The sequence below is a fragment of the Phyllopteryx taeniolatus genome, chromosome 8 (genome assembly GCF_024500385.1).
Source record: "Phyllopteryx taeniolatus isolate TA_2022b chromosome 8, UOR_Ptae_1.2, whole genome shotgun sequence".
NCBI lineage: Eukaryota > Metazoa > Chordata > Actinopteri > Syngnathiformes > Syngnathidae > Phyllopteryx > Phyllopteryx taeniolatus.
In genome coordinates, this window is record NC_084509.1 from 1,180,759 (window position 1) to 1,204,700 (window position 23,942).

General features: G+C 42.9%; 1 protein-coding gene across 9 annotated transcripts in view; it reads left to right on the plus strand.

Annotated features, from left to right (window-relative positions):
- The window catches only part of gria4a (glutamate receptor, ionotropic, AMPA 4a), a 130,932-nt gene that overhangs the window by 4,819 nt on the left and 102,171 nt on the right, over positions 1-23,942 (plus strand). For all 9 annotated transcript variants that reach the window (XR_009789724.1, XR_009789725.1, XM_061782124.1 and 6 more), the window contains exon 2: positions 2,426-2,584. Coding sequence is in view for 7 of the 9 variants with exons in the window: in XM_061782124.1 (XP_061638108.1) it covers positions 2,426-2,584 (159 nt within the window). In the remaining 2 variants the exon portion in view is untranslated. The remainder of the gene's footprint in view (positions 1-2,425; positions 2,585-23,942) is intronic.

Genomic DNA, 23,942 nt, shown 5'->3' on the forward strand with positions numbered 1-23,942 from the left:
AGTCAAAAGCATTTGAGAGAAGTGGATGAATATGTGTTCTACAACAACACTGTTTCTTGAATTCAACACAAAGGAAAAAGTGACTTGATTCTCTTAAGAATATGACTTTAATCTGGTAGCATTTGGCCCACAAAGACTCTTTCATACAGCTTGACTGTGCCCCAGCGCACATAGCAAGGTCCATAAAGGCATGCTTGGATGAGTTTGGTGTGGAAGAATTTGACTGGCGCCTGACCTCCAGCCCATCAAACACTTTTAGGATGTACTAGAACAAAGATTCTGAGTCAGGGCCTCTCATCCAACAGCAGAGACCTCACAAATGTCCTTTTGGATGGACTCAAATTCTTTGGAGAAAGAGGTGAAAATTTCATGGCACCATTTATACGCCTTGTTAATGTAACTGCCTGGTTTGCCAATACTTTTGTCCATGTCTTACTTTACAATGTACAATTTATTGATTTTGGTTCTTTTGGTTGTTATTCTATCTTGTCTGCAAGGTCCCATCCTCTTAAACCAGGGTGTTTGGACATAGCGTCCAAGTCAGCTATGTTTGTTGATTTTGTGTTTCTGTGTGCATGTATAAATTCTCCTATTGAATTTGTACTAACGATACAAGTCATATTTTATTCATTTTCACTTCATTAGCATAGTTGCTGGAGTTAGATTATCATGTCTCTGGCTTAGTTAATAAACGGAGCTCCTCTGGGACTTCTTGTGAATTTGTACAACCCCAATTCCAATGAAGTTGGGACGTTTTGTTAAACACAAATAAAAACAGAATACAATGATTTGCAAATGATGTTCAACCTATATTTAATTGAATACACTACAAAGATATTGAATGTTCAAACTGATAAACTTTATTGTTTTTAGCAAATAATCATTTACTTAGAATTTTATGGCTGGAACAAAAAAGCTGGGAGAGGTGGCAAAAAAGACTGAGAAAGTTGAGGAATCATCATCAAACACCTGTTTGGAACATCCCACAGGTGAACAAGCTAATTGGGAACAGGTGGGTGCCATGATTGGGTATAAAAGGAGTTTCCCTGAATTGCTCAGTCATTCACAAGCAAAGATAGGGCGAGGTTCACCTCAAGTGCATGAGAAAATAGTCGAACAGTTTCAGGACAATGTTCATCAATGTACAATTTCAAGGAATTTAGGGATTTCATTATCTAGGGTCCATAATATCAAATGGTTCAGATAATCTCGAGAAGTCACTACATGTAAACGCCAAGGCCGAAAACCAACATTGAATGCCCGTGACCTTCGATCCCTCAGGCGGAACTGCATCAAAAACCGACATCAATGTGTAAAGGATATCACCACATGGGCTCAGGAACACTTCAGAAAACCAATGTCAGGAAATACAGTTTGGTGCTACAGCCGTAAGTGCAACTTGAAACTACTATGCAAAGCAAAAGCCATTTATCAACAACACCCAGAAACGCCGCTGGCTTCTCTGGGCCCGAGCTCATCTAGGATGGACTGATGCAAAGTGGAAAAGTGTTCTGTGGTCCGACGAGTCCACATTTCAAATAGTTTTTGGAAATTGTGGACGTCGTGTCCTCCGGGCCAAAGAAGGTACCATTAATGCTGAAAGGTACATACATGCTTTGGAGAAACATATGCTGCCATCCAAGCAACGCCTTTTTCATGGATGTCCCTGCTTATTTCAGCAAGACAATGCCAAACTAGATTCTGCATGTGTTACAACAGCGTGGCCTCGTAGTAAAAGAGTGCGGGTACTAGACTGGCCTGCCTGCAGTCCAGACCTGTCTCCCATTGAAAATGTGTGGCGCATTATGAAGCTTAAAATACGACAACGGAGAGCCCGGACTGTTGAACAGCTGAAGCTGTACATCAAGCCAGAATGGGAAAGAATTCCACCTATAAAGCTTCAACAATTAGTGTCCTCAGTTCCCAAACGTTTATTGAATGTTGTTAAAAGAAAAGGTCATGTAACACAGTGGTAAACATGACCCTGTCCCAGCATTTTTGGAACGTGTTGCAGCCAAAAAAACTCTAAGTTAATGATTATTTGCTATAAACAATACATTTTATCAGTTTGAACATTAAATATCTTGTCTTTGTAGTGTATTCAATTAAATATAGGTTGAACATGATTTGAAAATCATTGTATTCTGTTTTTATTTATGTTCAACACAACGTCTCAACTTCATTGGAATTGGGGTTGTAAAAGGTTTTCTTTGCATTTCATCAATGAAATGTGCAGCACTGGATTTTTCTTTCATGGTTATGTGTGTGTGTTGAAATAATTAGTTTTTTTTTTTTTTTACAAATGGTAACGAAGATCTTAGTTTTCTTCTCTCTCTCCTTTTTTGTTATCTGCCCTCCCTCCTTTCTTGGCACACATCCGTCTCTTTCTCCTCTTCATCACCTTGTCCTTTGTCTCCCTCCCTAGGCGGCTTGTTCATTAGGAATACTGATCAGGAGTACACAGCGTTTCGACTAGCTATCTTCCTTCACAACACCAGCCCTAATGCTACGGAAGCCCCCTTCAACCTGGTCCCACATGTCGATAATATAGAGACAGCCAACAGCTTTGCTGTCACCAATGCATGTAAGTATCTACACTGTATGGCTTCTCTATAATCCTTATTGTAATCTTTGCTGAATAATGCTCAATATTTGGAACTTGAGTAGTTTAAATGTATTTTTTTTTTGTTTTTGGAGTTCTTATATTTAATATGGTGGAGTGAAGTGTAGTCACTGTTGGTGTAGTGGTACACTCGCCTGACTTTGGTGCAGGCAGCGTGGGTTCAGTTCCCACTCAGTGACAGTGTGAATGTGAATGTGAGTGCGAATGGTTGTCCGTGTCTATATGTGCCCTGCGACTGACTGGCGACCAGTTCAGGGTGTAGTCCGCCTTTCGCCCGAAGTCAGCTGGGATAGGTTCCAGCGTCCCGTGACCCAAACCGGATAAGTGGTGTTGAAAATGGATGGATGGATGGATGGATGGAGTGAAGTGTATAAGTACTTAATTTATAGTGTCTTTTTTTATAAGGTAATTTACTTGCTGCTGGCCCCTAAAAACTGTTACAAAACAATAATTGAATCTAAATGTACATTTGATTAAAAAAATGTTTTATTGGATAGTGTGGCAAGTTCACTGTCATTCAAAACAGCCTAGTTTCACTGAATATGCTCCATGAATTGTGCCTGGCAACAAGTGGCCCTGCAGAAGTAATATTAATCTAGATTTAAGTGTCTGATAGATTTTATTTCACTAGTAACGTTTAATGACGAATCTTGATTGTTTTTGTAGTTTGTGTGATTCATAACATTAATCTGAAGAAGAAAAAACACTACAGACAGCAATAGAGAATACAGAAGCCTATATATGTTGTCGGTTACCCGCCGGTCTGTCCTCTTAAAGAATCCAATTACTCTACTTGTATTACTGTATGTATGTATATATATGTATATATGCAATATATAATATAATATATGCACTATTACTGTAGTGCTTGTATGGTCTTCAGTAAATAGCAAGAATGCAAGCAAAGTTATGCAAAAACTATGGACTCAATTCCACAAAACTTTGTAGACAGGTGGAACATGAGCCAAGACAAAAAAAATAAAGAAAGAAAGAAAAACAACGACAAAAACGTAACATTTTGTTACAAATCTGCATAGAGATGGAGTCCAGCATTGTGATGGTTCTTGTGTGATGACTCTGTCAGTTTGACCATGGTGTTATTTTTCATGTATCCTGAATGCAAGCATCCATATTGTGTACGCCTTTTCAAGATCGTTTTGCTGTTATGCTATTGATGGGATGTTGAATGTGCTTGTGTTTGTCCCATGGGCATTGATGCTACCACTACAGCATTACCAAATGCTGTATCTTTGTACCAACATACAAGAAGTCTGTGTGTAGTGGTAGAAAAATGGCTCCTGTGTATTGATTTCCTCCCTCATTATTTGAAGCTAATCTTTTAATATCATCTTTTGACCGGGTGCTTAAATGAATCTTGACTCGGAGACGCAGTTTGGTGTGCTTGTATTGGCGTGTCAACAATTTCTCGGGGTCAGGTATCTCGGTATGGCAGATGTGCGTGTGCTTTCCACTGTCTAAAAAGCAAGAGCTGATGACTGTTTACTCTTGTGTGAACGTCACTTTCGTTGTGAAAGAACTGCGATGGGGGTCCTGTTGTTTGAGCACGTTTGCTACATTTGTCTTTACCAAGAAAAAAAAGATGTATAAGTAGTAGTAGTACAAATAATAGAAGGCAGAGTGTGATATTTAGATATTTTTTAAATTACAAATGTGATGAAAGGCAATTTTTAAGAGATACTTTTCCTTAAAATGTGGGTTTAGGTTTACGACGATCGAAGTGACGGTTCAAATTTTAAGATATATGCACACCTAAAAAAAAAACTGCTCCAAAGTCTGAAAAAAATATTACCAACTAGGCTTAAAATTGTGCTGTGATATGAATACTACCACTCTCGACAAAAATATGTACACTCACAATACAAGTTGTATGAATGTATAAATCCGTACTGTGTCCTGCCCAATTATTTGATTTGACTAAATTTGTCGTTTGTGTCGTACTCATGACCTGAATGTACTGTACGAGTTAAACCAGCCAATAACATTTTGAAAATTAATCGTCCATTTATTTCCTCTATCCCACAAAGATGCCTTATCTAGTATCAGCTCCCTGCGAGGACATGTGGGTGGGAAGGAACACAGTGAATAAATATCAAATTGCATCCCATTGTATAATGAGTAGCATTAATTGCATTGCAGTTGCATTAAATGAGTGTGAAGTGTTCTGGGAGAACAAAACAAATCCAACAGGCATTTTATGATCCATGTGTGCAGTACCGTGACAGTTCATGCATCAAATAACTAGCAATCTATTTTGGTGTTATAATGACAAATGACTAAAGCTGCAGAAACATTTTATACGGTTCAAGCAAACATATATCCATGGCTGCCAAAAAATTATTTTTTCAAATTTAGTAAGCATATTTAATAAAAAAAAAAAAAAAAACATTTAGTTCTGTTGGCTTGTTTCAGTATTTTTCATTTCTCTGCTCTGCTGAGGGGGCTTGAAAGATAACACTGAATATGTGAGGTCAGAACATTTAAATGTATGTAGTCAGAGGAGAAATTGAAAGTTAAAGAATATGAATAATATTGTCTCACTCTCTTTGCGAATGTATCTACAGGGACAAATTGATTTATTGTGACTTTTAAGAAGAAGAACTTTATATTATTATTAGTGTCAATTCTATAAAACTCAATGTCAATCTTTTACAGGGCTGAAACTGTCCCCTTAAGAGAAAATCACTCCTGCTTATCCACATCATCAAGCAAAATGCAGAGGATGCCTCTCTTCATTTCTCCAAAAATCCAATTTCAAGGCAGACTTTTAACACAGAAAATAACGTGAAATATCAGTCTAACGAGGAAACTTCACTCCCTGAGGCATAAGTATTTATTAGCACTGAGCAAAAGTGGATGAAAATGGTATTGAGCAGAAAATAACAAACCAGTATCACCTTTGACATTTACCTCAAGCTTTTTAGAATTGGATCTCAAATCAAATCTATGCTCATAGGCCGCTTTATTTGGTACAGCCAAGTGTTCTCTCTGATTGGGAACTGATCATTAAATGGATGGACATGGTCAGCAACACTACAACTTACAGTGTGACTAAAGGCCGCCACGCACCAAGCGATGCGGCTGAATTGGACTTGACTCCCGTTGCAGCGTGCGGGGTTCCGCAACTATTTTCATGAGTGGCCGATCAGTCGATCACTGGTTTTCCCGCGATTGAAAATTTGACTCGCTGGTGCACGGCATCGCAACGTCGTAGGCTACAGCCAATGAAAATGCACATAAGCTTTCACTCATGCTAAAAATACATTTATGCGTTTAAAGCGAGCTGGAGACAAAACAGCCGCCCCGCCACTCCAAAGCCATACAAATATAGTATATAAATTACTATTACTTGTTTTACAACAATACCTAAGTACATTTAAAATTTATAATGTACCTGTAGATGAAAAAGCAAATCTTTTGGCCAAGCTGTACACCAGCGGTACATACCGCGCTGGGTACATTCAAGTGAATGGGAGCGAGTGAGCCTCTTTTAAAATATCCACACTTCCGCTTTAATTCTCACCCACATGCTCTTTCTTGAGCAAGACGCTTCTTCCTTAACTATTGCTCTATCTTATTATGGTTTAATAAAAGTGATCCAATATGATATAATGTATGTGCAGCATCAAAATCCTATACAGGCTCTCTGTTCAGGGTGTCCATATCCAACTGTATCGTTCAACTACATCGCACAGTGTTTCCAAGGGCCGGACATCACAACTCTCACCAGTCTGAACTATTGATACAAGGCAGGATATGATCACCATGTTGCAGATTAAATGGACAATCATCAGATCAGGCGTCACGTAACAAGCTTGTGGGAATTGTAGTATCAATTTCCTGTTCTTTTGTTCAACAGAGCGATAGCAGCTTTCGTCGAAGCCCATCTTCTCTTTCACTCCCAGTTCTAACGAGCTGTTATTTGCTTCATCGTCACTTTTGTATCATTTCCAACCAGTCGATTCAGTCTCTCCTTTGACCTCTACAACTAATAAGGTATTTTTCTCGGAGAACCGCTGCTCACTGGAGGGATTGCTTTTATTTATTTATTTATTAAGACCAATTCTACACAAATAATTATCCTCTTGCTGGCGTGTGTACGCTGCAGCCTACTTGCAGGAGCAGAGCCCTGAGTGTGGAAAAAAAACATTTCAACTCATGGAGGCAGCAGATGTGGCACATGGACTCATGACCAATCATAAATAGTCCCCAACTGCCACGCGACAACTGCACTGACCAAGCCAGCAGTGTAAGTGCCACTTTACAAAGCTAATGCTATTAGCCAATGCTAATCTGAGTATCCAACAAAACTCAACAACAACACCAACAGCAACAACAATTTTCTCGACCATACTATACCGTTTTCTATATGTTCCCTTTAAATTGTATTTGTTCTCTTGTCTGAATGCTTTATATTTTATAAGGTATTATGCGGTGCTTTACTGATTAGCTATTTGCATTACCAGGAAGTTGAATAAGTGTACCTGAGGGAGTGACCAATGAGAGTTCTTGTTCTGATATAGAATAACACACAGTTTTGAGGTAACTTGAAAATTGTGAGGTTGAAGAAAGGAACATGTATTGATTTGAACTTGATTTCATGGCCATCATGTGTCAAATAAATAATATCATTAACTCATTCACTGCCAGCCTCCCCAGTTAATTAAATGGATAGTTTTTTGATATATTCTAAAGCCGTCAATGGCAGTGAATGTGTTAGCTGGGATAGGCTCCAGCATATCCGTGACCCAAGTGAGGATAAGCGGTGTAGAAAATGGCTATATGGAAAATTAGAAGCATTTTTGTAGAGCTCTAAAAATTCAACATGAACCCAGCATGGAATAGGTGTTGCTCATATTGTTAAAGGAAATTAAAATCCTGAAAAATAAGGCCCGCCCTTATTATTTTTCCATTTAAATTTTTTTTTTTTTTGCTTTTAAATCAGTACTGTTGCTATTGTTATTATTTATTGTTGGTATTATTATAATTTCCTTTCTTGTTTCTCTCTTAAATAGTTTTTCTTTACTTTTTGATATGGATCCCCCTGGGTCTGAAATAAAGAATAAAGAGTTGCAAGACCACGTGGGTGGTCCGCCGAAGACGAGCCCTTCACCTGTCAATCAAATAAATGTTAACGTTTGCTGTAGTCAACTACTGTTTGAATAACGTATGCCACTGAGGTTATGCTTAATAAATGTTGACTTTCCCATCTTTGTGTTAATTGTGGACTAAGACACACAACAACTCAGAGAGAGGCTCTGACATTTTAAACAACTTCGCCGCGGTGGAGCGAGTTGTTTAGCTCCTTAGCTTGCCAGCTCCTTAGCTTGCAGGCTAGTGAACATAATACACAGTTAACTTTCCTATGTGCGTTAATTGTAGACTAACATACACAACAGCTCGCAGCGAAGCTACGGCGGAGCGAGCTGTTTAGCTCCTTAACTCGCTAGCTCGTTAGCTCACAGGATATCTGGCTGGCTAGCAAACACAATAAACAGTTAACTTTCTCTTAAGTGTCTCTGTTGTGCGAATCTACGTGCTGCACATGAAGCAAGGCTGCGGAGTATTGGACGGAGCCAACACCGGGAAGAGTGGACCAGTCCCCCGGTGTTCCATGAGCCCACTAGCGGAAATGACACAGCCATCCAATTCTGTCGGCTCACTGTGTGATTTAAAGGGGGTTGAATTGCTTTGTGTTTATCAATCCATCCATTTTCGATACCGCTTATCCTGATTAGGACCATGGGTGACCTGGTGGCGAGTCCAGCTAACTTTGGTACACTCTGGAATTGCCATGCAGTCACAGGACAAACAACCATTCACAATCACGTTCACACCTATGGACAATTTAGAGTAGTCAATCTAAGAAACATGTTCTGGGAATGTGGGAGGAAGCTAGAGTATCTGGGTAAAACCTACACAAGCACATGGAGAACAGGCATACAGTACACCACACAGTAAGGCCAGAGCCGGGTTTCAAACCCTCAACCTCACAACCGTGAGACAGATGTGCCAACCACTCAGTCACCGTTTTTTCTTTTTATGTTTTCCTAAATTTACTCAGCATTGTGTGTCGTCTTTCATGTTTTTTGTTTTTTTCTGGCGCTTGTATTGTCAGCGGTTCTCTCAGACAGACACACACACATACACACACACACAAACATACACGATTGCTGCCAGTTGGCCATAAGGGGAGGAGTGTCTGTAAAGTGGAGCTCTTCTAAGTGAAGAGTCTCACACTCAACAAGCAGAAACACTTCTTCTGTCTCTTGGTTCCAAGTCTCTCATCCTCTTCCTCCTCCTCACTTTGGTCCTCCCCTTTTCCACCTTATTTCTTTCCCTTTTTCTACTCGTTTAGTCCTCATCACGTTTAGCCGCCTCTCCCTGAGCACGGGCGTGGTGAATGGATCTCTAAATTAATCCATGGCTCTTGCGCCGGGTGGTGAGCAATGCCTCTGAATTAGAATAGGGAATTCTCTCACTGACCTTGGCCACTTCCTCTCTTTTCTAGTATTCAGGGAGCGTGAAGAGATCATCTTAAATAAATCACATTTCCTACTTGCATTGTCACATAGATATACTGTATATCCTCTGCTTCTGACTATCTTTTCCACTTATTTACTGTGTGTAGATGTATTCATACGGTATGTAGTATGTATTTGTTGTAGTATTTTAGTGTGACATATGTGCCCTGCCATTGGCTGGCGACCAGCCTCTCGCCGAAAGTCAGCTGGAAAGTCAGCTCACCCTTGACCCTAATGAGGACAAGACTATAAAGAAAATGGCTGGATTCATGCACAGTATACAACTAAACTCAGTGTTGGATCTCTATTCTAGAAAATAATACCTGTTTGGAACGTGTGTGTGTGTCTCAAATGGAATGTATGTGTGCAAACGTTTTGAGACGCAGTAGTATAATCAAGTGAGAGCGTTAATAATGTACAAGTGGGGAAAAAAGGGATCAGTTTGGACGGAAAGCAATGAGGTGAATTAGGGACAGAGGAGAAAGAGCCAAAGAGGATTTGCAGCAAGGAAGTGCTTATGTGTGGTTTATTCAACCATGGATGCACTGAACTTTGGTAGACGTAAACCTTAATACGGTCGGGGATTCTTCGATTTTCACTCATTTGTGGTTCAAAACTAAGATCATAAATATTCTATTCTGGGTTAGGGTTAGGTGTGCATGTGAATCGACAAGACAGTTGTGCGATGTGACAATTACCGAATTAACTTGTACAATACTGATGTGCCCATGATTAATACTCGTATTCTGTTGTTCCTATTTTGTCTTTTGTGAAAAGAGGGAAAAGGATGAGCAAAACGTGTGACTATTAGCTTCGGTTTTCAACTATGTGCTTTATTTTAACACAGCTACTACTGTACATTGATGCATTGACAAACTATCACTGACACAATTAACAATTCACACTATTACATTCTTCACTTTTCTGCAAAGATGATCTACAAGATGTTGGAGATTTCTGTTAGATTTTAGCCAATTCCCGAAGGAGGCCATTTGTGAGGTCAGGCCTCACTGATGTTGGACCTGAAAAAGGGCTTCACAGCCCACAATCTCTGGTTTAGTTCAACCCAAAGGTGTGTTTGAGGTTAAATTCTTCTACACCAAACTCCTCCAAGAATGTTTTTATGGACCTTTTTTGTGCACTGGGATACAGTTATGCCATAAGAGAAAACAGCCATCGCCAAACTGTTCCCACAAATTTAGATCCATACTAACATCCATCTTCATATGATAATGAATTAAGATGCACTGTAACATAGGTAATCTAGAATAATTCATCATTAAGAAGTGTGTCAATAAAGGTTTGTGTATGTGATGTACAACATTGGAATTTAGCCTTCTGTAAAATCACTTACAGTATATGTCTGTCTATTATACTCCACTTTGCTCGCTTTGTTTGCTTTGCTATATATTAGCTTTAAAGGGTGAAAAGGTGGCACTTTGAGTCTTAGAGAGCATGTTTCCTGCTCTCACACTGGACAAAAAAAATTCCAGTCACCAGGGAAAAACAACCTTAGAAATGTCTTAGGTACATGTCATCATATTATTCCATTTCACTTAAATTAAACCATTTTTGCTCACCTTATAGTGAGCCTATGAAGTACTAATGGTAGCCTGTGTATTTTTAAAGCTATGTCATGCCTGGCTGTGTGATTGACTGGCAACCAGTCGAGGATGTAGTCTGTCTTTCGCCCATTGACAGCTGGCATAAGCTCTGGCTTCCCACGACCCTGAACAGGATAAGAGGTCTAGAAAATGAATGGACGGACGTCATCTCTAAATCCTTACCATATATTTGCAACACACCATTTTTAGTATTCCAACTCAGCCCTGTCATCTGTGTACATGATGTCAGACACTCTATAAATGCACTGTACAATTATCTTTATTTTTATTTATTATTTTCTGTGGTTATAAAGTATGCCTTCTTAAAAGAGTGAAATAATATCTGAAAACCAGGCAGAGCAAGGAGATTTATTTTGTAGCAAACATGCTTTTCATCATGTTACTTACATAGAGAAGTGGCTGGTTGAATGAGTTAGCAAATACTTAATGAGTTTCCTGTCATCAGGATATTTTGTCAAATTTAGCGTGGCCACGATTAATTCGTTTCACAGTTACAGTTTTAGAGCACCACTAGTTTCACTGAAAGTCTTCAGTTTAAAGGTTACATAACATGTTTAAAATGTTATGTTCCTGCAAAACAGTGGTTGGCATTGTCACAGTGAGCGGTGCATCAATAGTCTCCGGATAATCACAGTTGATATGCATTTGTACATACTGTACATCTTGTACATCTTTTGTCCATTCGGTCATCCATTTTCTATATTGCTTTTGCTGTTCAAGGTCAAGGGAAACAGAGTCCATACCTGGCCACATCTGACTTTAGGGTGAGAGTTGGGGTACACTCTGGATTGATCAACTGTAAATCACACCACTGACATGTATGAGTGTATAAAGACAGGCAACTATTCATTCTCACATTCAGAAAAACTTTTGAGTTTTATGGGGATATCTCTATTGTGTATTCCCTGCGCAATTTTTTGTTTTCATTTTTTTGTTTGTTTTACTCCCACTTTACAGAAAAACACTTTACTTTCCGTCTTGTTATTTATTCTCTAGACTATCATCATTATTCATCATCCTAAACTGTAAGCTAGTTTACTTGCATCAACAATCATGAGCTGCTTCGCATGGTAATTTAGGGTGTGTGTGTGGTAGGAGGGCTATGGAGCTAATCAACAGGAAAACATTTCCAAGACGACCATGATCGAGTCCGTTTTTTTTAATTCAGAATATTTTTTAGCGTGTGCCATTGTGAGACACATTCCTTCATGCTAAAATGTGTTAGCACATGTTAGTGCATCCATTCAGCCATCCATTTTCTATCCCACTTATCCTCTGTAGGGCCATGGGTGAGCTGGAGTCTATTTTCGCTTTTTCATAGGGTACTCGCATTGGTCAATCGCCAACTGCTGGTTACTAGCCTACTGGAACAAATATATGGACAAATGACCTTTCATAAATGCATAAAAACAAAACAAGCTCACATTCGCACCTTTTGACAATTTGGAGTCTTCTATTAACCTATTATTCACGTTTGTGTAATGTGGGAGAAAGCTGGAGTACTCTGCGAAAACCCAGGAACGTACAGGGCACGGAAACTCCAAACGGGAAGATGAGATTCAAACCCAGAAGCTCTCAACTGTGACGGAGACGTGTTGAACAATGCTGCCTACAATGCTGCCCGCATCCTAAGCAATGATCATGAAGAAATGCATAACAACAAGACGAAATAACCTCCAAAGAAATGCAGTATTATAGTGTCGAGAAGTGTCTTTCCATGGTCTGAGGAATTTAACAACTCAACATCAGTCTAACATGACAGCAGCAGCCAAACTAAAAATTATGGAACAACAAAAGACTTACAGCAATTTCTAATCAATGAAGTCAGTCACCCTCTCTGCTTAGCACAAAATTTTTAGTACGCAAACACACACGCGCTCGCACACGCGCACACACACACACACAAGCTGTATCTCAACCAGGCGTCAGTGAGAAATTCACCTCATTCTTTTAATTAGTGATAACAACTACACACTTAATGGCGTTCTCTGTTATTTGTATCCACGCATATGCAAGGTGGCTCACTGGCGGTGTGTTAAGTGTTCCCTGAAGAATCACTTTGCCAAATCAAGTTATTGCAGCCTAAGCACAATTGAGTAACCAGGAAGTAATATTATTAGAACAAATATTGTGCTGCAGTGAAGCTGTACATTTGCTCCAGTTTATCTGATTTCAATTAGCAGTCCAATGAAAAAAAGTCTGTTTGACTCAACTTTTTCATTATCATCTACTGCCAGGGAGTGATGCAAAACATTCACAGTGAAAAAGTTGTTTGATAGTAAGTAATGAAATGCAAAGAGGATACGAAGCTGTATTACACTATCTGCATTTTAAGATAGTTTCAGTGAAATCTGGAGGCAAGTGCCCAATTCTGATGAGGTGCCACCGAACACATGAAGCAACCATCAAAATACACATTAAAAACTCCAACACTAGAGGCCTGATTCCAATCTGAGGATATCCGATTTCATGCGCTTTTTATTTTTTTCTTCTTTACAGGTGCCATGAGACATACTATGCCTGTAGGATTGTGGCACTCGGAATAAATTGCATGCCTCTCAAGTTAGAGAGACCACACTTGGATGGTCTGGACACGTCCAGAGGAGACCTCGTACATACACTGATTGAAGGATGCTGAGGTTGGAAATGCCAAGCAACCGAGCTTCAACCAGACCAAAGAGAAGATTGATAGATGTTGTGACGGAAGGCAAGAGGGCAGGTTGGTGTCAGAGAGGAGGATGTAGATGATAGGATGGAAAAGGATGACGCGCTGCGACAATCCCTCACCGGACAAGCTAAAAGGAAAAAAAGAAGACTTGATGTTGGTAGTTATGACAAACAGTGGTACCCAAAAATTTGAATGCCCAAAGTATCATAATTGGAATTTGACCATATATTTTTTTAGCTATAGCAAGTACAGTCTCAAATCTTTAAACAGGCATATTTTGGTTTATTTTCTTTGTTTTTGTGGATTTTCGTGACCCATTTTAGGTGATCAATCAAATAGTTTGGTCATATAATCAACAGATCTTTGTGAGAATTATTTTGCTTTTGACACATCTATTTGTCAGCATGGATACTGTGCTGCTAATTAGAGCAGTAACAGTACTCGTAGACTTGTAATAGTGGACTCAGTCCAGAGAATGAAAGACAAGATTGATGATGGGATGATGTTTTGCACTGATATCACATATTGAGTATAAGATTGTAAAATTAATCTATAATGGCTAAAAAGCTTTGTAGCAGCTTTGAGGAAATGATTCTGGTGCTTCCAGCTGCACAGAAACTGAATGAATTTTTTGTTTGTCAGAACTAAAGAAGTAGAATGACGATGACTCTTAATGCAGTGTTTTACAGACTCCCAAGCCTGAAGTTTCTTGATGAAATCCTCCCACAACACTCAGTAAAGACCTGTCTGGGTCAACCCAATGAAACTTTTCATTAGCTTGTTTTGGTCAGGTGGGGGACATCTTGCAGACAGGGGGAGGAGGTGGAGCAGTATTGAGTAAATGCTGAGAATGAGCTCAATAATACCACTATGCTTAAATGACATCTATATATTTGCCAACTACAAGAGCTGATAGTTTGATGATCACTTGTGAAATATTGGTCTTTTCGTGCAAAAACATAAAGGTGAGATAAAGGACAAAAAAGCAAATATACCATGGCATGAACATTTTCATTCATCTGTGTAGCACAATGGAACACAATGCAATCCAAGATGATGGTCGACTGATCTGTTTGCATTTTTTTTTTTGTTTGTTTTTTTTGGGTATAGGAAATATGTAAAGTAGTGCTTTGAGATATGGGTGACCGGACTTTTTAGAGATACAAGCCATCGTTTTTGTGAGCAAAAATTTGAGATACGAGCGCCATATGGTGGCAATAAACTCAACTCACTTCACAAGCACCAGTTTAGCAAATAGTGAACAATTCTTCAAAAAGGAAGCTTTAAGCGAGTCTTTTTAGCCTAAAGCTAACAAATACAATGGTGCAATACACCAAAGACAGGCTAATGGATAGCAACACTAACCCTTTTAAGCAACAGATATTTAGACAGAAACGGTGGCTCAAAACATGTGGACAGACATGAAATATATTTCCCAGTGGGCAAGCTAGCGTAAATGTAAACATGATAATGTCTGTTTTGTATACATCCATCCATCCATCCATCCATCCATTTTCTGAGCCGCTTCTCCTCACTAGGGTCGCGGGCGTGCTGGAGCCTATCCCAGCTATCATCAGGCAGGAGGCGGGGTACACCCTGAACTGGTTGCCAGCCAATCGCAGGGCTCATACAAACTAACAACCATTCGCACGCACAGTCACACCTACGGGCAATTTAGAGTCTCCAATTCATGCATGTTTTTGGGATGTGGGAGGAAACCGGAATGCCCGGAGAAAAGCCACGCAGGCACGGGGAGAACATGCAAACTCCACACAGGCGGGGCCGGGGATTGAACCCCGGTCCTCAGAACTGTGAGGCTGACGCTCAAACCAGTCGTCCACCGTGCCGCTGTTTTGTATACAATTATTATTATTTATTTTTTTACACAGTCGCTTTTGCAAGATGAAAAACATAAGAGATGACAGTAGATTTTAAGTGTTACACGCTGGCTCAGTCTGAACACAGGTTTAGACCGAATGTCATGTTCACTGTAATGGCCTACAACATCTTTTTGTTGTCCCTCACTCGCTCATCTCGCTGCTCTTGTTTTCATTTGCATTTACTGCACTTCTTCTTGTCGCTTTTATTCCTCCCAGTTTGTGTTTTGACGCTGAGAGGCATAAACGTTCACGCGCATGTAATCGCAAACACAAGTGTTGCATATTTCAGCATTTTACCGCTTTTCGTTCTCATCTTTTATTGTATCCGGTTTTGATAAAGTAGTTGCAGTTCTGAAACACATTTCTGGTCGACAGAGCACTCATATCACAATACAATTACATTCATATATGATATGGAAAATGATTCCATCTAAGGTGACAACCTACTCACAAGGAACAGCTCAGAGCTTTGATTTGCTCAAGGACACTTAAAGTCCAGACTCTGGCCTGAAAACAGAAACCTTCCTTTTGTTGTTTTTTAGCTCTGTCTTATTCACACTGGATTCATTCACTGATTGCATTGAACTAGAAAATGCATCCTTGTGATCAAACATGATGTCAATAAGCAATGCACACTCAGCAGCCACAATACTGTACAGTATATTGTCAGAAGAAGCATACAAATTTCACCTCTACATATACAGTTTGTGTGTGTGTGTGTGTGTGTGTGTGTGTATGTGTGTGTGTGTGTACGTGTGTGTGTGTGTGTGTGGAAAGCTTTCCAGACCAAATCTTGGGTCCTTTGTCTACGAGTCCCGAATCCCAGTAAATAAAAAATTAAACCCACTACAGCAGCTGTATCAAAAAGATTCACCCGTTCAAATCAGAATCATCTTTATTTACCAAGTATGTCCAAAAAAACACAAAAGGAATTTGTCTCCGGTAATTGGAGCCGCTCTAGTACGACAACAGACAGAGAACACTTTTGAGACATAAAGACATTGACAAAAACAGTCACTGAGCAATAAAGGGTTGCTAGTTATCTGGTAATGCTGGTACATTTTTTTATTTTTTATTTTTTTTGGACAATTGTGCAAAAGATGCAGAGTCCTCTAGCACTTAGAGCAGTTCAAATGACTAATTTTACAATAGTCCGGTGCAATGACCATTGTGCAAAGGGCGCCAAGACTTCAAGCGAGTAGTACGATAGTCTGGGACAATGTTTATTGTGCAAATGTTGTAGATACTCCTCAGCCAGTGTATAAATGGAGCAGATGCTACTCTGGCATGAGTGGCCAGTATTGGTCAACAACAGATATGCAAATAGTGCAGCGTGGCGAGACTACTACAGTGAGTGCATGAGCAATATATAATTGGCCCGACAGAAATGAGCCAACAAACTCAAGACAAAAAGACAAAAAATTGCCAGCATGTTGCAATGGAATTGTAGGTTAGGTGTTTAAGAAGTTGATTGCAAGAGGGAAGAAGCTGTTGGAATGTCTGCTAATTCTAGTTTGCATTATCGGTAGCGCCTACCTGAGGGAAGGAGCTGGAATAGCTGGGGACCGGGATGTGGAGGGTCCGAGAGGATTTTGCACACTCTTGTCTTAGTTCTGGCAGCGTGCAAGTCCTCAAGGGTGGGTAGGGGGGTACCGACAATCCTTTCAGCAGTTTTGATTGTCCGTTGCAGTCGGAGTTTGTCCTTTTTTGTAGCAGCACCAAACCAGACTGGGATGGAAGAACACTGGACTGATTCGATGACCGCTATGTAGAACTGCCTCAGCAGCTCCTGTGGCAGGCCGTGCTTTCTCAGAAGCCGCAGGAAGTACATCCTCTGCTGGGCCTTTTTTAGGACGGAGTAGATGTTGATCACCCACTTCAGGTCCTGAGAGACTGTAATTCCCAGGAACTTGAAGGTCTTGACGGTTGACACAAGGCAGCTGGACAGCGTGAGGGGCAGCTGTGGCGAAGGATGCCTCCTGAAGTCCACGATCATCTCTACAGTCTGGAGCGTGTTCAGACTCGTCACCGTCCTTGATGAGACCGATGACAGTGGTGTCATCTGCAAACTTTAGGAGTTTGACAGCCGGGTGCGTTGAGGTGCAGTCGTTCGTGTAGCGAGAGAAGAGCAGCGCAGAGAGGACACAACCTTGGGGCGCCCCAGTGCTGATGCTGCGTGTGGATGAGGTGGCCTCCCCCAGCCTCACCTGCTGTGTCCTGCCCGTCAGGAAGCTGTAAATCCACTGGCAGATGGCAGGTGAGATGCTGAGCTGGAGAAGCTTGGAGGAAAGGAGTTCAGGGATGATGGTGTTGAACGCTGAGCTGAAGTCCACGAACAGGATCCTCGCGTAGGTCCCTGCACTGTCGAGGTGTTCTAGGATGAAGTGCAGTCCCATGTTGACTGCATCATCCGCAGACCTGTTTGCTCGGTAGTTAAACTGCAGGGGGCCCAGCAGGGGGTCTGTGACGCTCTTGAGGTGGTCCAGCACAAGACGTTCAAAGGACTTCATGACCACAGATGTCAAGGCGACAGGCCTGTAGTCATTTAGACCCAAGATTCCAGGTTTCTTGGGGACTGGAATGATGGTGGAGCGTTTGAAACAGGATGGTACTTCGCACAGTTCCAGAGATCTATTGAAGAGCTGAGTGAAGACTGGAGCGAGCTGGTCTGCACAGACTTTGAGGCAGGATGGGGACACATGGTCTGGGCCTGCTTCTTTGTTAATCTTTTGTTGTTTGAAGATGCGTCTCACATCCTGTTCGCGGATGGTTCACGCAGAAGTCGGTGGTGTGATTGTGGTCGGTGGTGCGGCTGGGTGGGTGTGGGGTGTGAAACTGTTCTTTTCAAATCTGCAGTTGAAGGTATTCAAGTCATTGGCTAGTGTGCTATTGTTCTCATCTTGGGGAGATTGTCGCTTGTAATTTGTCAGTGATTGGAATGCATGCCAGACTGATTTAGAGTCGTTAGCGCTAAACTGTTTTTCCAACTTTGCTGCACAGTTACTCTTTGCAATGTTAATTTCTTTAGTCAGCTGGTTTCTAGCGCGATTATACAGGGCCCTGTCCCCGCTCTGATATGTGTCCTCCTTAGCTTGGCGAAGCGGCTTAAGTTTAGCAGTGAACCACGGCTTGTTGTTGTTGAATGTGCGAAATGACTTTGTTGGTACACACACATCTTCACAGAAACTGATATAGAATGTGACAGTGTCTGTATATTCATCCAGGCTGCCAGCTTAATTTTCAAAGACACTCCAGTCTGTGCAGTCTAAACAGCTTTGAAGTTCCATCTTTGCTTCATTGGTCCACTTTTTCACTGTTCTCACTGTAGGCTTTGCGCATTTAAGTTCTTGCCTGTACGTCGGTATTAAGTGAATTAAGCAGTGATCAGACGAGCCCAGTGGTGCACGAAGTTTGTCACGGTATGCGTTTTTTAGCGTAGTATAGCAGTGGTCTAAAATGTTATTTTCCCTGGTAGGACAGTCGATGTGCTGCTTGTATTTGGGGAGTTTGTGGTTGAGTTTAGCTTTGTTAAAGTCCCCGAGCTATTGTTTGGAGTGTGCTTTGTGTTAATATAGCTCTATTGGCGCTCAATGGAGTAAGTTTGTGGAATGTGTTCCTAATTAAGTGTCTGTGTGTTTGTAACCCATAGGTTTATGATGTGGATGAAAGTAAGGGCATTAGTTAATATTGATAAGTGCCACATGGAACCACACATTTCGAGATGAAAAGCATGACCTTTACCACACGCACACACAGGTGCACGCAACCTCCCCACCATCACCACCACCACCACACATACACACAAAACCTAAATTGCTATGCAAAACAGCTTAGGAACCTATTTATAGTTCATATACCATAAATATGCAGGGGGACATAGTTGATGCTTTGTTGTATCATTAAAGTCTCGTAACGCAGTTGTACTTACTGTTCCCGTTCTGTTTTCAGGACATGCACAGGCATACTGTCATGGTCTGTGTTTTGGTTTGGGTTGTTTAGTTTTGTTCCATGTTTTCCTGTGTTCCATGTTTGTCGTGTGCTCATTAGGTTGTTGTGTCCACCTGTTCTCGTCTACTTTGTGTCGACCAAACATATTCCACTCCGGGTGGAGTCCAAGAAGCTCGCTCCCAGGTTCGTTGGGCCCTTCCCCATCACAAAAATAATCAACCCTGTCACCGTGAAGCTGAGGCTCCCAAGGTCCATGCGGGTCCACCCTACTTTTCACGTCAGCCTACTCAAGCCAGCCCGGGAGTCCCCTCTGGTACCGCCTTCCAGGCCCCCTCCTCCCCCCGGTTTGTGGATGGGGGTCCTGTCTTCTCTGTGAAGCGGCTGTTGTCATCTCGTCGGAGGGGCAGGGGGTTTCAATATCTGGTGGACTGGGAGGGCTATGGGCCTGAGGAGCGTTCCTGGGTACCGTCTGCGTTTATCGTGGATGATTCGCTCATTCGGGACTTCCACGTTGCGCATCCAGGGGCCCCAGGGCCGTCTGGGGCCGGCCGTTAAGGGGGGGGTACTGTCATATGTGTGTGTGTGTGTGTGTTCCGGGTTTTGTCTTCCCCCCCTGTTTCACACACACCTGCTCATGTGAGCATCTTCATCACCTGTGCCTCGTTCACCCTAAATACCCCTTGTATATAACCTCGTGTCTCATTTCCTCTCGTTGCCAGTTCGTTGTACCTTGTCGTCGCGTTCCAGCATTCCTTGTTTCCACGTCATAGATTCACAGTAAGACCTGACCCTGTTCCGATTATCGACCTTGTCTCTTTGCCTCATGTTTTTGGATACTGTTGCCTCTCTTGGATTGCCTGCCTGTGTACCGACCTATGCCCGTCTATTGTACATCCACATGTTTCTTTAGATTCTGATTTTTCTGATTGTGAAGATGGCCCTGATTTAGTTAACCTCCTGTCGGATTCTGACTCTGACACAGATTTAGATTTTTCTGGTTCCTTCCCTAGTTTATCCCATCCTCGTCAGTTTTTGTCACGTTTCCACGTTTCCAACCCCAGTGAGTTTTTTCCCCCCTGTTCACAAATCACTTGATTTTTCACCTGTTCCCACACGTTGTGCCACGGCTCCAATTAAGTCACGTCTAGTCAAACCTGCCCCCAAGCCATGTTCAGTACCAGCCATTTTTCCTAGTTCACCTTCCCGAGACCTTGTGCACTCTTCCACTCCCGTACCCTCTACTCCCATACCTCAATGGCGGCAGGCTGAGGAAGCGACTGCAGCTCCCGTTCCGGCTAATCGGCAGCTGCGCCAGGCTCCCGTTCCGGCTCCTCGGCAGCTGCGCCAGGCTCCCGCACCGGCGGCGCTCGTCCAGCGGCCGCCACCCATCCTTGCTCCGGCGGCGCTCGTCCAGCGGCCGCCACCCGTCCTTGCTCCAACGGCGCTCGTCCAGCGGCCGCCACCTGACCCTGCTCCAACGGCGCTCGTCCAGCGGCCGCCACCTGACCCTGCTCCAACGGCGCTCGTCCAGCGGCCGCCACCTGACCCTGCTCCAACGGCGCTCGTCCAGCGGCCGCCACCTGACCCTGCTCCAACGGCGCTCGTCCAGCGGCCGCCACCTGACCCTGCTCCAACGGCGCTCGTCCAGCGGCCGCCACCTGACCCTGCTCCAACGGCGCTCGTCCAGCGGCCGCCACCTGACCCTGCTCCAACGGCGCTCGTCCAGCGGCCGCCACCTGACCCTGCTCCAACGGCGCTCGTCCAGCGGCCGCCACCTGACCCTGCTCCAACGGCGCTCGTCCAGCGGCCGCCACCCGTCCTTGCTCCGGCGGCGCTCGTCCAGCGGCCGCCACCCGACCCTACTCCGGCGGCGCTCGTCCAGCGGCCGCCACCTGACCCTGCTCCAACGGCGCTCATCCAGCGGCCGCCACCCGTCCTTGCTCCGGCGGCGCTCGTCCAGCGGCCGCCACCCGACCACGCTCCGGCGGCGCTCGTCCAGCGGCCGCCACCCGACCACGCTCTGGCGGCGCTCGTCCAGCGGCCGCCACCCGACCACGCTCCGGCGGCGCTCGTCCAGCGGCCGCCACCCAACCCTATTGCCTGGCCCCTGCATTACCATTGGGTTCGGCACCGTGGCCGTCCGCCTGAATGGCCCTGTAAAGACCCTGGTGCTTGGCGTCCTGGACGACCTCCTGACCCGCTCAGCCAAGCACCTCACCTCGGGTGGCCTGGATGGCCACCAGACTGACCTGAGGGGTGGACTCTGTACCCTCCTCCAGGCCCCCTTCCGCCCACCCTGGGTTGGTGACTTTTTGGTTGTTGTTTGGGGAACGTCTGGGATCCGTTCCTTTAGAGGGGGGGGTACTGTCATGGTCTGTGTTTTGGTTTGGGTTGTTTAGTTTTGTTCCATGTTTTCCTGTGTTCCATGTTTGTCGTGTGCTCATTAGGTTGTTGTGTCCACCTGTTCTCGTCTACTTTGTGTTGACCAATCAGCTCTCTCTAGCCACTCGTCTTGTCCAGGTGTTCCTCGTTGTCTCGTCAATTTGTTTGTATTTAGTTCCCTGGATTCTTTCAGTTCTCGTCGGTTCATTGTCGTTGTCACATGTCTTGCCATGTCATAGTCGCCAGTTGTTTTTGTCATAGTCGCCAGTTGTTTTTGTCATAGTCGCCTGTTGTTTTTGTCATAGTCGGCAGTTGTTTTTGTCATAGTCGTCTGTTGTTTTATCATTGTGATTAAATATTATTATTTTGAGATTCCCGCACTCCTGCCTTGCCTCCCTGCTTCCCTGCAATTGGGTCCACCATGTTCTTGCCTTGCGTTCCTCGCCGTCGCCCTAACCATGTTCATGACACATACAAGTACACCCCACAACACTTCAATGTGTATGCATTGATAGCATGACAACACAACCCTCAAAGCCAGAGTCAGCCTTTAAGCAATGCATCCCTAATGGCCCATTGCTATTCTGCAGGGGTAATAGATTCTTTGGTAACCACCAGGTAATTCATCATACTTACAAACACAGCGAGACAGAGTAGGAAGCAAAAAGCTAATAAATCTATCAGAGAAGGGCCAGCGCTCTTATGAAGAGAGGAATGCTTTCATGGAAATAGAAAGAAAACAATTAATTATAGAATCTCTGGTGATTACCACAGGGGGCAGATGCCCGGAGAGGCAGGAGGAGAATGAGTGCACATGAGCACAGATGCAAGCACTTGTCTTCTCATGTGTATGTGAGACAGGGAGATGGCTGCTGAGTGGCTCTGGACATGTTTGTGTGTTTGATTATAGGTCAGCGTCTATTGGACAGCATTGGTATTTATCTCTTTAAACCCGCTGTTTCACCCGTCTGTGTCTGTGCGTTTGCAATTTGCCTACTCACACTCTAACCTCTTCTCGCTGTGGAAGTAAAGTGCGTCCAAGAGTGTGTGTACGGACACGGACACGCACACACACACACACACATGTGATTGCACGTGCCATAATCAATTGGGCCCTTCAGACAGTGATGGATGGACACTCCCTTGCTTCTATTTTTACCCTTGAGCTTAGTTTGTGTCTGCCTTCTTTATCTTAACAAGAAACACACTCTTGTATCAAAACACATACTGTAGCAGCCTTGCCTGATCTATCTCGGGGATATTTATTATTGTATGCATTCCTGATACATCTGAATAATTGATGTGTTGTGTGTGTTTTTTTGCCTCGGCGGTAGCCCAGTGGGTTTCGCCTAGCCTCCTTGAAGCAGCAGTAAGGCAAAGCAACACGTTACAAATGGCAGCCCCATGAGGAGACTCCAAGCCCTTTTTCTAATCTTTCTGAAATGTGTCAAAGCAAAACAAGATCAAATATGAAAATAAGTACAGTCAACTCTCCTCAATATGTCTCATTGGGCCTCTACTTTAACTTGATTTGTTATCTCGGGAGATGCCTAAAAAAAAAAGAGAGAGAGACAAAAATGAATGGCGACACCTGGTTCAGTGGATGAATTGTGGAGAATCCTATTCATATGCTCAGAATTCTGAGCACATTGTCCACAAGCAAACATACATACAGCTGCAGCATCACATACTGCATGAAACAAACTGTTTTTGAGGCACAGGGGGTATTGCATTTATGTTGCTATATTTGAACTAAGTACTCTATTATGACACACTTTTCTAGCTTGTTTAATAAGGAAATAATTTTTTTTTTTTAAACGGAAATTTTAGGGGTGGTGAGAGTCAATTCAGGGATGCTTGAGCACACCCAAAAGTGGACTGGAAAGACCTATGCAACTCTCAATGGCAGGGTATATCCAATCTATCAGATTACACTGCAGTCACATTAGCTGATGTCTGATCTTTATCTACATATGAACCAGCTCCGATTGGAATTTTGTCCTTTGAACCATGTAGTGTACAAACAGATTAAGTAAAAGATTCTTGTGATCAAATAGTTCAAATGTTGTTCTGGCATGCTTAAAGACACCTTTCACAGAGTAGAGCAGCCTTGTAGAGATTGAGCCACATTTTTACTCAAATGTATTCTGCATTTCCATTTTAATGGTAGTCAAAATGTATGGCTCAAACTGTCCTACATTCCAGTACCCCTTCATTGGGGTGCTGGTTGCAGAAATACGGTATGTTTTGCTTAAGTAGAGTGGCGTTGCAAAA